Source organism: Schistocerca americana, chromosome 8 (genome assembly GCF_021461395.2).
Source record: "Schistocerca americana isolate TAMUIC-IGC-003095 chromosome 8, iqSchAmer2.1, whole genome shotgun sequence".
Lineage (NCBI taxonomy): Eukaryota > Metazoa > Arthropoda > Insecta > Orthoptera > Acrididae > Schistocerca > Schistocerca americana.
Window position 1 is genome coordinate 288,311,651 of NC_060126.1, and position 14,184 is coordinate 288,325,834.

At 39.1% G+C, this 14,184-nt stretch overlaps 1 protein-coding gene across 1 annotated transcript in view; it reads right to left on the reverse strand.

Moving 5' to 3' along the window:
* Positions 1 to 9,638: 9,638 nt before the first annotated feature.
* The window catches only part of LOC124545219 (cuticle protein 10.9-like), a 199,384-nt gene continuing 194,838 nt past the window's right edge, over positions 9,639 to 14,184 (reverse strand). Inside the window, exon 3 of the mRNA XM_047124090.1 lies at positions 9,639 to 10,123. Within this exon, the coding sequence (XP_046980046.1) occupies positions 10,021 to 10,123 (103 nt within the window). The 3' untranslated portion in view covers positions 9,639 to 10,020. The remainder of the gene's footprint in view (positions 10,124 to 14,184) is intronic.

The window sequence follows — 14,184 nt, forward strand, 5'->3', positions numbered from 1 at the left end:
AAGCGAACCAAAGTTGTTGAGAATTTCGAAGTCAGAATTGGGCAGCGACAGACTGAATGGGGGAGATCAGTACATTAGATGAATGATAACATTTGAGAGATGAAACAATGAAGGTTGTGAACAATAAAATAAAAAGAAAAGACAGGACCCAGTAGAAATGCTTGGTTGCAATATGATATGTTTAGTTGACGAAAGGACAAAATATAAAAATGCAGCAAATGAAACGGATAAAAGAGAATACAAACGTCTAGAAGATGAGACTGGCAGAAATTTCAAAATGACGAAGCAGAAATGACTACATGAAAAATGCAAAACTTTTTAAGCATGTATGACTACGGTAAAAATAGACGCCACCCAGAGGAATATTAAAGTAACATTTGTGAAAGAGATATGCACCTGTAGGGATGTTAAGATTTCTGATGGTCAACAAACTCTAAGGGCAGAACGTAAATCATAAAGGTGGAAAGAATATATAGAAATTGTAGAGGCAATTTTGCATAAAAATAAGAAGAAATACATGTAGATGAGATGGAAGACAATTATGATACTGCAAGAAGCATTTGACAGAGGACTGAAAAACCAAATTCAGAATAAGACCCCTACAGTAGGCGACATTCCCTCAGAATGGAACTGAAATGTGTCTGTCAAACAGTTCATACAAGAAAGGACCAGAAGCTTCCGAGAGGTGGTGCTTTATAAGAGTGCTGAAGGTCATATGAGTAGATCGCATAATTCATGAGAATGTACTAAACATAACGGAGGATACAAGAAATTTATGACGCAAGTGTACTAAAAAGGCATCGATTGATGAGGCATATCCGGATAAATTAAAGAAGCATCAATTTGATTATAGGAGGAAGTGTGGTAGACAAAAGATGTAGAGGCCATCCAAGGCTTGACTACAGTAAGCATGTTCAAGTGGATGCAGGTTGCAACAAATACCCAGAAACGGAGAGGCTTAACAGGATTAGGTAATATAGGTATGCATCATAGAATTCTTCGTAGTGCATAGCGTATCAGAAACAATAACGTGGTATGAAAGAGCTGTATTTTAGTAGTATTACTTATTTTGGAGGTGGCATGTTAACGTCTTCTTTCGACCTTTGAACTAACGTACTTTAACAGCTATAGCATGACCTACAGTTTAATGTGTATCTCGAAACACAGCGTTATTTTCACGTATATAAGTAATTTCTATAGGTGAAATACGAGATAAAAATCGTGCTGAACCTCCAGACTTGTAGTGTGGCAATCACTGAAGATTATGTTTTGTCGGTATGAGTTCCTCTTCATTTAGCTCGCCATCTTTTCTACTTTCTAATTTGAGGTTTTGCGTCTTAATAATATTAATTGTTTTGCTTGTATATAAGAGGTGAATACCTGCCTTCCTTTTTTTGTTTAGAAAGTAGGGAAAATTTAAGAGAACAAAAGAGGAAGAAACTCAGATTGCCTTAATTGGCTCCTTCTGATAAAATATTTTCTTGCTAATATTAAACGTAAAACTTTAAAGCACTAAACGAATTCTCAGACTTCTATTAAGTTACAAAAATTCATTGAGTGGAAAATTTAAACTGAAGAACGTTTTCTATAAAATTTTTGTTGAACTTACGTCAGAGCTTAATGTGTATTTTCCAGACTTTCTGCAAAAAGTTTGTGATACTATTTATGCATAAACTCAATATATAAATGTTTCTGCTGCTCAGTCAGGTCAGTGATTTAGAATTTGACGTGTCTGGATATGCCTGATCAATCGATGCCTTTTTTAGCACACTTGCGTCATAAATTTCTTTCATCCTTCGTTAATACCTTCTCATTAATTATGCGATCTACCCAACTAACCTTCAGGATTCTTCTGAAGCACCAGCTTTCGGAAGCTTCTGTTCTTTGCTTGTATGAACTGTTTCTCACCCACATTTCAGTTCCATTCTGAGAGAATAATGTCACAGTAATAATATATGTAACATAAAAAACACAATTGTATTAACAAGTCATTTCGTAGTTATTTTAATAGACAATTCGAAGAATCACAGTTATATCACGGTATTGGGAAAACAGTAAAAAGTAGTAAAGTCGTGATACAATTGTCAATTTATTTAGCAGCATGACTTTGCCAATTTATAATTTCTCATTCATTCTCTCTCTCTCTCTCCACACAGACGCACACCCACACCCACCCACCCACCCACTCACCCACCCACCCACCCACACACACACACACACACACACACACACACACACACACACATCCATGTACGATCAAATCTCCGCTATTTACTTACTTCGCTACTCCTACAAAATAATCAGCCCATGATAATTTCAGTTAACTGTTATATGAAAGCGTCGTGTCTGTTCTTTCGGACATGTCCAAAAGAACAGACACCACGCATCCGTATAACTGACTCGCCTAGTTGGGCAGTGGATCGACCTTCTTCGTTGTGGATACTCAAGTACGTCTGACCTTCTGCAGGAATCTCAGAGTAGCGAGTACGGAGGAAATGAACAGTGACTGTGGATAGGTGGTTATCGATGGGAACGCGGCTCGGCCGTGAGGCGTACCTATATAGTCCGCGTAGCTGCGATAACACGGTGTCCTGTATGACGATGTGGTTAACGCGCCTGCCTAGTACGCTGGAGGTCTTGGCTTCAAATCGCGGTCCAGCACACGTTTTCAGTCGTCACCGCTGATTCCGCGTAATGTCCCTATGCAACTGACATAGTAATCTATTCCGTTTCTTTACTTTCTTCCTCCCTCCCTCCCCCCTCCACCTTCAATTTACATATAATATTTCACTTATCCTCATAACTCTGAACGAATTCACACACACTCCAGCACACTTGTGTCCTTGAATATACAGCATACCGAAACTAAATTAAACGTCGTCTAAACTGGTTCTCGGAAGACCTAACAGTACTGACCGACCGCTGTGTCATCCTCAGTCTTTTGGCGTCACTGGATGCGGATGTGGATGATGATGAATTTGGTTTGTGGGGCGCTCAACATCGTGGTCAGTAGCGCCCTTACAAGTTCCAAATCTTTCCATCTCCAGTCTCGGCACTTCCCGAATAGTAAGATGATGAGGACAACACAAACACCCAGTCCTGTGCGGAGAAAATCCCTCGACTCAGACGGGAATCTAACCCAGGACCCTGTGATCCTGAGGCAGCAACAGAGATGTGGAGGGGCACATGGACAGCACAGCGCTCTCCCAGCTGTTGTCAGGTTCTGTAAACTGGAGCCGTTAGTTCTCATCAGGTAGCTCCTCAGTTTGCCTCACAAGGTCTGAGTGCAACCCGCTTGGCAACAGCACTCGGCAGACTGGACCCTCACCCATCCAAGTGCTAGCCCAGCCCGACAGCGCTTAACTTCGGTGATCTGGCGGAAACCGGCGTTACCACTGCGGAAAAGGCTTTGGCGTACAGTGTATCACTATCTGTTAAAATACAGCCCATCAGCCTTTCCATTAGTACGTTGCGTTACTTAAGAACTCTCATAACCAGGATCTGTTGATTTCTGATTTATGTGCGTATAATCGTCAGTAAAACTGATACAAACTAATTAAATTTCAAAATAAGTACAAGGTTGCTCATAATTCTAAATCGAAAGAAATATTCTGCGTTTCAACCGGCAGTATCTGTAACCTGTTCACTTCTCGTTGTATGGGCTCTGCTGCTAATTTTAAACCACGTCTATGTGACATCTTTCTCCCTCTTCTTGTATGCCCCCTCCCCTCCCTCTTCTCACGACAATAACCGTCTCCAGCACCTCTTTCCTCTTACTCTCTAACTTCTGCTCTCTCCCCCCTCTGTCTGTGTTACCGTTTCTCCTCTCTATTCTACTTTTATGTCATCCACTCACACACTCAGTTGTCATGTAAAACTTGCTATGTTCGACTCTTTTACTGTATTCATTACAATATTAAACCATTACATATTTTAGGATATAATATACCATTTCTACACTCTCACTTTAGAACAGTTCAAACGTGTAATGTGGATATAGCATACAGTAAACGCAGAAAGGTATTAAAATTGCTGTTCATCTGCAACTAAGTGTTAATGTTCGACTCCATAGACTCAAGCAAATTGTTTTCATTTTCTGTCCAGAGGCAGTGAAAGAGGTTACCCACAAAATCATTTGCACGAAAAAAGTAATATATGCTATGTTAGTTGTCACCGAATCCAGCTGCTGTAAATATAGTTCTACTGTGGAGTGGGAACATTAATAGATAGAATAATTACAGACAAATCTGTGTTCCAACTGATATTCGTAATAGCTGCAGTTAAATACAATGTAAAATGTTTGAGTTCTAAGTGTCATTTACTTCTCTTGTAAAATGTAACCGTGATGTGTCTCCGACATCACGATTTGGATTGTGTTTTGTATATTTAAAGAATGTCTATTGAAGCAGTCACCGGTAAGCAACAGAAAATATGTCCAGCACTCTAATTCATAATGCTCCTAATTAAGCTTATCCATTAGGTATGTACTCCTGTTGTGGAGTAAGTAACAAAAAGACAATGATCACCGCCCGGTGAAAAGTAGCTAAGTCCATTCGATGAAGAAATGAGTACATGGTACAGTCTGATGGACAGCCCTCGGTGTTACTACGAAGTCGAAATTACTTTCAAATAATGTGACCTGTCACCGTGATGGAAAGGTTTCACTTTTAGTGGTAACAGAAGCGACATTCTAAGCCGGTCTTCTCACGTAAAGAATGGGACAAGTCCAAGGTTTGCTTTCATTACACCTGTTAGGTCAGTTGGGCTGCAAACGTGATCAGTTAAGTTTCTTACTCTGTGTTGCTTCCTTATAGCAACAGTGTTTAGTTTGTTGTGTGATAGTAGTGTGGTCTTTTTAAAATCTTTAAAATGTCTGTCTCATCACAAGATGAATGTGAGAATCCATCTGTTAATCAGTCACCTAACAAAAGAAAAGTTATGTCATAATGAGTAGTGTTTGTAGGAACCTTAGGCCAATGTCTTAAGAGGTAGGCAGTGACTGTGAATGCTCATTGTCTGAGTGTTTCAAACAAATTAGACCTCACAAAAGAGAACAGGTTAATACGAACTTTAATTTGTTACGTAACTGGAATGATAAATATCCCCATTTAACCAGCTAATTTCAGTGACAGTAATTACTTGTAGAAGGCCTAGGTATGATGATTCCGACGCCAGAGATTGCTCTTCCAGGTACATTGTAAAAATCAAACGAAACGATAGCATGAGTGAAATTCCTTTTTGCCAAAAGACCTTCATTGCTTTGCACGGACTAGCAAAGTGCAGATTGCACACTATACACATCGAGTATGTAGCATACTGGAATATCTGCCAAAACCAAAAGAGGCATACGTGGTAACTGGCTTCCGAAACTATCCAAAGTAAGGAGGACCGTCGTTATAAACCACCTAAGTCTACTTAAGGAAAGAAAGAGCCTGTATGCCAAAGGAAAGTCAGATAGAATTAACCTTCCAGAAAAACTATCAATAAAAGTAACGCTTGAGTGATACAGCCTGAACTTCTTGTTGCATATGAGACCCACCGCAAGATATTTAACAGAAAATTCAACTTATTTTCATACCCACATGCTGATACCTGTTCAATATGTGACAGACTTCAAGCAGAATTAAAAGGTTTGAATGTAAAACTTTCACAAAACATCTCTGAGAAAGAAATGTTAGAAGTTACAAAAACATTAATGTACTTAGTATGGAAGACCAGGTTGACAAGCAAAGGACTGTTACATTATATTCAAAAAAGTGAAAAGCTAGGCAAGATAGTAGAGTGATAGTGGAGAATAAAACAATAAGTATGAACTATCAAAAAAAACCTACGTTTACCAAATATCAGAGCTAATGATGTTTACTACAAGCGTCATTTATAGTTTTACAGTTTCAACACACATGAAATGTTCAACGGTGAAACAGTACTTTATACTTGCATTGAAGGTGCAAGGAATAAATGAGCGAATGAAGTTATTAGTTTATAGCTCAGTTATGGAAGTGAAATCCTCGATCCAAAAGAAAGGGTGGTGCTAAGATAAAATATAACTACGCTGTATTCTAATACCTTCACTATCTCGTTCGCACCATTAAGAGATTAGATAGAGTCAAACTAATATTTCCAATAAGAGAACACTGTTACTTGGAAAGTGATAAAAACTTTGCTTTGATAAAAAAGAAAACTATTACAGTATTACCGAAGACTGGGTTAATGCTTTTGAAACCGCAAGAGTGAAGCGAAAGCTTTACAAAACCATTCCTGTTCAACAACAAATTACACGATATTGGACTACCTTTTTAAAAGAATCCTACAAACAGAAGTGCTCTTTCAAGACACGACCGCTCAGAGAAGCTCTGGTTGTGAAAGAAGATAAGCTGTTCACGTAGAGGGTTACCTACAATGGAGCCTGGACACCAAAAGATTTGGAACGTTCTGTTAGTCTGCAAGTATACGTCAAACCTGAGTATCAACCGCAGGGATCTGACGACTTCTTACAGCCTCATCGAACATGTAATTGTAAGTGTTTTGTAATATGAAGCTTGTTGTAAATAAATCAAGATTGCTTTTCCAATAAATCTTATGAAATGTATGCAGACCTTCAAAAACTTAAACCGTTTTGAGGCCAATCTGGAAGAAGTTTTTATTCCAGCCTACCACATATTGGACGAAAATCAAAGACCAGCAAAAAGAAATTTCCATTTCGTGGTAAAGATGTACTTTCTCAGCATGTTTTGTCTTTTTACCGTATAATTACTGCTGTTTGTTTTTTTCTAATGTATTTCTTGTACGAACATTAAATTTGGAACCATAATTTTACTGGTTATGATCGACAGGAAAATTTTAAGTATATTTTGTAATCTTGAAAATTTCGGTTTCCTGTCGTGAAAATTGTACGAAATGAGATTCATCCCTTTCTTTTCCGTGGGCTCTTCAGTTATAAAAAACAATTCTCTGTCGCTGTCATCAGTAGTAAAATCTATACAAACGAGTAATCTCAGTACACTGTCGATTTCTGTATTCCCTGCTGCTATATGGAGCCCACTCTGAATACAGTGTCTGTGCTCGGACTGATGCAGGAATAATTATGAGAGCTGGAACGAGTCAGTGTTACGACATGTCGTATATGGATTTAAGCGATGATAAAATTAACTATTGTGCACAAGAATGTCATTTCTTTGGTTACACTGAAAGAGCCATGATATTTCTCGAATATTTTTGTGTTGAAGTCTGACCCCAGAATTGTTTATGCTAATTGCGTCAGAGTGACTGTATGATACCTGTCACGACGACCATCCCTGTATGAATCATCCCCTTGACGATGTTACCGCATGTGTGAAACATGTGGCGAGGAAGGACAAGTATCATTTACAATGCGCTGCCCACGCAGCTTGAAGTATCGTCCGTGAACAGGACTCTGCACTTAACAGGGAGCGCCAAGACGTCGGACCTAACGAGCAAACATCTAGGAAGTACTTTATACGTCGAGCAGACACTGTTTCATAATAATTGTGCTGTTTCGTAATAAGTAGGAAGTGGGCGATATTGCGTTACCAATTTAGCGACAGCTACGCAGAACATTTTCAAATTCCTCATGGTCAGAAGGATGTTATCATAATTCGAGAGCACCAGGTGTAATAACGTACATAAAAAGCTACTAGAATGGATGCCTACACAATGAAATACGAAGTTGTTCGGCAATCACGTTTGTTCTGGCAATCTGTTCAGAGCGTTTCCTTCAGTTTCCTGCGTCATTACTGCCTGTAACAAATGGCTTCAGAATAAATTCATAGCTTCTACATACGTCAGATTTTGTCTAGATAGATGAAGCACTGATTTCAAGAATAAAGCGTTGCCTCTTCTATAATTAGACATTTTGTACCTCCGTGAATTTCAGCTGTACTTGTATCCGTTGTTTTTCTTCCCCCTACAAACTGGCAGTTTTTGAGCCGTTCCACTGCCTAGAAAATTAGCCAGTAGATTGTTACAGTGTTGTTTGTTATAGGATCTGTGAATCTCAAACGTTTTATTACTGGGACACCCGTCGTAAGGCTATTTTACATCTCTTGTACTGAAAGTATTAACGATTTAGCAAAGGAGGGTGTTTGGAAAGATTAGTTCCAATTAATACAGATTCATTACAGCGATTTGAAAGTTAATTCTGAAATCTGCTTTTAATGGGGAAATAAGGGATGGTAAGAGTCTAAAGCAGCACAAATGAATACAACGCTGTTAGAGACGGCGATGGTTTGACAGAGTTAAACATCATCTACTGTGGACGGATGAAATTGCACCACAGTTTTGAAATTCAAGCAGGATCTAGAAGTTACTACGACCAGTTTGTGTGAAGATTTCGTGCTCAGCTGTTATGTGAACACCATGTATCGCCTGAAGAGTAACTGGAATTTCTCGCAACCGATAATGCTTTAAATAAATAAATTCGTAGCCAGTATGACCAATTGCTTAATTTTTGATGCAACCTGGATATTACTCATTTACATGGAATAACATATTATTTCCTCTTTTCTTCTTTTGTCTACTTGACGACTATCACCAATTTTACTTATGTGATTTCCGGTATTTAGATTACTCTATAATCATGACTTAGAGCTGAAATCAGTATTTGTGTAACTAAAGCCTGTGGCTGTCATCCAGTAAATAAAAGAAAAAAACAATTTATTATATCAGACATGGCGTTCCTTAAAACTTACATTTACTTGTATTTAATGCAAAAATTTATGATTCTGCAAATTGTTATCGAGACTAAAATATCGTTCTGTCATGCACAAAGCAGATGCGCGCACAAGATAGATGATTTCAAGAGTGACTGCTCTTCCCATAAGTGTTTCTGATTTTTTGTATCACTTTAAATTACATAATTAATTTGTTGAAGTCCTGACGAAGACAGAAATGCAATGTAGGTCTGCATTAGAACGACAGCGGATTTAAACTTTGTTAAAGTATCATACAAAATAATGTCCAAACGGAACTTCCCATACATAATCCTGGCTGTGAGGTAATGTAGCCTAAAGACTTAAATAAACAACGACATTCCATCATTTATATAGATACATGCTTCTTCTTTAATGTTTTTCTATTGGAAGCGTTTAATGTCATTAAAGGCTTGCGTTTAAATTACATGGTTAAATTACGAAGCTGTAGATTATTAAAAACTTTCAGTTAGCCAAATCTTCACAGTGGTTCTTAACATTAGTAGTTCAGACTATTTCAGACATTTTATGAATAATATTAACACTGTAAAACTATAATATTTAATTATACTGAGTTATTTTATTTTACAGGATGTAAATACAATGTGTATCCTTGACTTCTCTCCATATCACAGGACCCATCGCCATAGAACCCTTGGAATGTGATGTAATGCTGCGTAATGTAAATAAATTAAACTCATAATAGTATTTTTATTCGAGCAGTACGTGATATTTATGTAATGTCTTATTTGACGGATATCTCCATCACATCGAAACAATGTAACTACAGCCAGAGGTACTACTGTGCCCCGAAAATTTGAGAAGCACTGCATTCATAATAAAGAGAAGTTCGATAAGTGCAATAACTGACGGATGCTGGAACCACCTAAATGTGCTAAGGATATGAAGATGAAATAACAAATCATCAAATTCAAATTTTAGTGTATTTATTCTTTATTAAGCTCTGAAATAAAAAAATTAAATAATAAATAACAAAATAAATATAAGAATCAGCTGAATTATTCTTACAGTTTGAAAGTTTTTATGTTTGATGAAGACGAGTACCGTGATTTATCACTGACGACTACGTTACGCGTAATTTGTACTGAGTAAATAAAGAGCTTCATCTGTTTCTTGTCTCTACGTGTGCGATATGTTCTCAGCGTTGTTTAGTTAAAGCCATTACACCTCTCCACAAAGAGACTGTAACGTGATTAGAGTCCCACAATAACTAAAAGATTTGCTGTAGTTGTTACAGGAAGCTTGTCCGTTACGGCACTAAGATGAATATGGTCTGTCGTGATGAAAAGCATTACACTTGGTTTGTGAAGATGTAATTTTCAGCGCTGAAGAGACTAGGGTACGGGCTGGGTAACGACGTGCGACTTCTGGTTTGGCGATACTCCGTCCTCGATCTGAAACAAAGTGGCTCAGCATCACAGAACGTCATTACCTGCATAATAATACGTCTGGTTTTTTCGCTCAACAGAAAAAGTTTCTCGATTACAGAAGAATATTCTCAACACTTAAATGTGGATTAATCTGTATCGATAATACTTTCAGATACGTAGAAAACACACCAATTCACACTTTCACCAGCATGTAACCTGAGTTTCTTAATTCGCTGGTGTTCGGACATTTTTGTAATATCTTCTCCAAGTAGAACCACTGACCGCAGTGAAACTTATTCCTTGACGTCACCCTGTCCCATCTTATTGATGTTCCGAACTGGAAAGTAGCTGATTGGTTGACTTTTCTTGATCTCATAAACTGTTTTTAAGGAATACGCACTGTGACATGCTTTAGTTGACTATTCAGATTCCATTCAAGCTATGTTTGATAATGGTCCTAAAGTACCCATTTCCTTCTCCCGACTTACATGTGAGATATGATGCTACCTCATATTATTAGAAAAGTCATGAGCTTTCCAAGTGTATAGACATAATTTACAGCTTAGTGATTATAGAATGAAGCGTCCTGATTGGATGACACTATGAATTTTAGAAAGCTTTGTGACTTTGCAGATTCGTCTTGGTGCCTTTCCGATTATTTCCATAATTGTAACGTCGTACCCATTGCACAAATATAAAATGTACATATACACACTTACACACACACTTACACACACACATTTACACACACACACACACACACACACACACACACACACACACACTTAACGAAATATTTAAATAAAGAAGACAAAGACACTGTTTTGGTACAGTGAAAATAACTCTTGGTAGAAGTAGATAATAAAATGAATAGAATAATACTATAAAAAATTGACACAGTAATACTACAAGAGTTCCGAATAGTACTGATGCTTAACAAACACAAGAAGCCTGCAGGTTATACCAGAATAAATACTGAACTTGTAAACAGTTCGCCAAAGAATACCAAACTATGAATTGCTATTTCGTGAATATATGCTAGGATAATGGTTCCAGACTGATATAATTCCACACTAGAATAGGACATAGTCCACATATATCCAGTTTTATGCATTTATTGTTGTTGACACTGGGAATTACCTGTGTATTTATCAAGCGAACTATCAAGGAGCCCATTGTGTGCGAGCTCTCAAAAGGCTAGTGATCTTTACGGCATTCGACTGCCCACATATTGTCTACGATGGCATTACATATACAACAACAGTTACCGACGCTGACATTTCGCCAGATAGGAACCCCTAGGAATTCCGCAGTGCGAAAGAAGTGGCATATTACCGTCTCTGTAATATGAGTCAGTGAAATATATGGTGTTGTATATGGTCGACTGTGCTGACAATGTAAATGAGGAGTACAATAATGACGATATGTGGTTAACAATTGAAAGTGATACTGAGACAAGTGTCGAGCCATGTAATTCATCGTCATTGTTAGACGGGGAGGCACAAATCCCGCCTCCAGTGAAACACAGTAAAGGACAAATCGTAATCGAAGGAGCAAGTACTGAACATAATTACGTAAATGAAAGATCATCCACAGCATAGTAAAAAAAATAATTATGAACAGATACGAGTAAGTCCACAGCAATAAGACCGTGTAGTGCATCAGAAAAACTACGGATATTCAAGGGAGGACAAGGAGCACTTCTTACAAAAACAAGTGTTTGCGTTTTTCAAGGATGGTCGACACAATTTGCAGGATGTGCATGATAGTGACCTACTGCGTTATGTACATAAAATTGCACGAGAAGTAGATTACAGTGATTTCAAGGGAGGGAGTGGGTGGTTGCATAACTTTGAACAGTACTAAAGAATTGGAAGTTGTATGAGAACGAAATTTCAGACAATGCGTTAACTTGACGATGCACAGCAAACTGCGGAAACGGCCCGACAATTTGTTGCTGAGATAAACAAACTCATCCCATCGGTCAGTAAGGAACTTTCTCCTACTCCGACCAGTCGGGATTTGAAAAGGAAGTGCGTATGAAAGGTACCCTGCAAATTAGAAGTACCAAGATAGTCGTATCAAGAGCAACTAAACTCAATGCCTTAACGCATTCGTATACAATTCTGCCAATTGTTAATCTGAATGGTAAATTGGCTGGAAGGTTATTTATTGTGTTACAAGAAGTTCGGGGTACTATTCCCCCTAGGATTCTTTCTCGTGTGCGTGGTCTTGCAAGGACAGCAGGGAATATTTGCGCAACTATAAGAAAGAGTGGAAAAATGGGCACAAGAGAACTATAACTACGGTATGAGCACTGCTTTTGGCCTATATCTGTCCAAAATAAACTGCTTTTACTTGAATCCTGGTCTGCGTATAAAAATTATACTCATTTAGAGCAAACCCTGAAAAGTACGTGACATTGTAGTCCATTCGACCTGGAACCACAGGACAAATTCAGTCTCCTTGCTAAAAAATATACTATCGCACCACCCGCAAGTACACCTTAAAGGATAGTCTGTTTCACTATAAACTTCACGATGTATTATTTCGCATTACGTTGCATACCGTCACACTCCATCAGTTCACATCAACTCGTTACACTAATATGGTTCTACACGCATTTTGTTTTAGAGTGGATTCCTACCGGAAAGTCCTGCATGTTTTGCAACGCCTATGGAGTTCACTCTTGTTAGTACGAACCTTTGTGATCACTGTGGCGCGCCAGTCTTAGTTCGGTGTTCATGTGCAAGTGAATGGTTTGTTTTGAACATTTCTTGAATGTCGACGATGTCCATTCTGCGTAGTACATACATCCTGGACACTAATTTTCTGTAACCTTCCTTATGCACATGGTGAGTCACTAGTAGCTAATATTTTGCCTGTTGCAACTGTTAAGAGAACACCTTCAAATGAGCCTTATTAAGCATTCAACATGCAACCTCTCATTCAAGGGGTTCCCTGTAAGACAGAGCGCTGTTAGAAAAAGGCCAAGTTCATTCACATAATGTTTACATTATCGGACGTCGGCCGAAGTGGCCGTGCGGTTCTAGGCGCTGCAGTCTGGAACCGCGAGACCGCTACGGTTGCAGGTTCGAATCCTGCCTCGGGCATGGATGAGTGTGATGTCCTTAGGTTCGTTAGGTTTAACTAGTTCTAAGTTCTAGGGGACTAATGACCTCAGAAGTTGAGTCCCATAGTGCTCAAAGCCATTTGAGCCTCTGTCGGACTATTTTAATTGATTTACTACCTTTCCGTCACTGGTGTGAGACAGCGTTATCAGCAACTAACAAAGTTTGGAAGAGACCTCATTGTGGATCTCCAATTGGCTGACTAGTGACATCGTGCATATGCGATTTGCGGAGCATTCGGATGTGACAGTGGACCGGTGTTGGCCTGAATGGGAACGTGAGAGCAAGTAAACACGTCGATAAGATCCCGGTCGACCACGTATGTGCCCATAAGAGAGTAACACCGTATTTTACACCATGCACATTGAAACCTCTACAAACCCCGCGTCTTCCATCCGAGATCGCCTAATTGACGCCCTGCAGCGTTCTGTGTGATCCCGCACCATTGGTCAGGGACTGGCAGCAGGCGGCGGTAGGGAATTACAGGCCCATGCGACGCTACTGTTAACGCCAAAAGACAAACACTTGCGTTTGTAGTGTTGCCGCGACCGGGAAACACGGACTGCTGACGAATGGCGTCACTTTGGCCTCAGCGATGAATCGGGGTTCTACACTGCCACGGATGACCATCGTCGGCGAGCATGACGGCGACGTGGGAGAGGTCCCATTCTTCCAAAGTATTGGTGAGGCACAGCGGTGTTCTGATTGTAAAGCTTTTCTTTTTTCGTACACATCAGTACCTTTCCTTCGCAACAAGTGGCTGTACATGTCGAATGTAGTTGATTGTAATGAGAGCATGGGAAACTTAGCGCTATGATATCGATGAAATAGGATGAGATGTGATTGGAAAGTTTTAAGAATGGATCCGCTACTGATTACTGGTTTGGCGGGCAGGTACACGGAGGGTGGGAGTAAGTCATTGCCTTGTCCTTGAACGCCTTCTGACAGGAACCT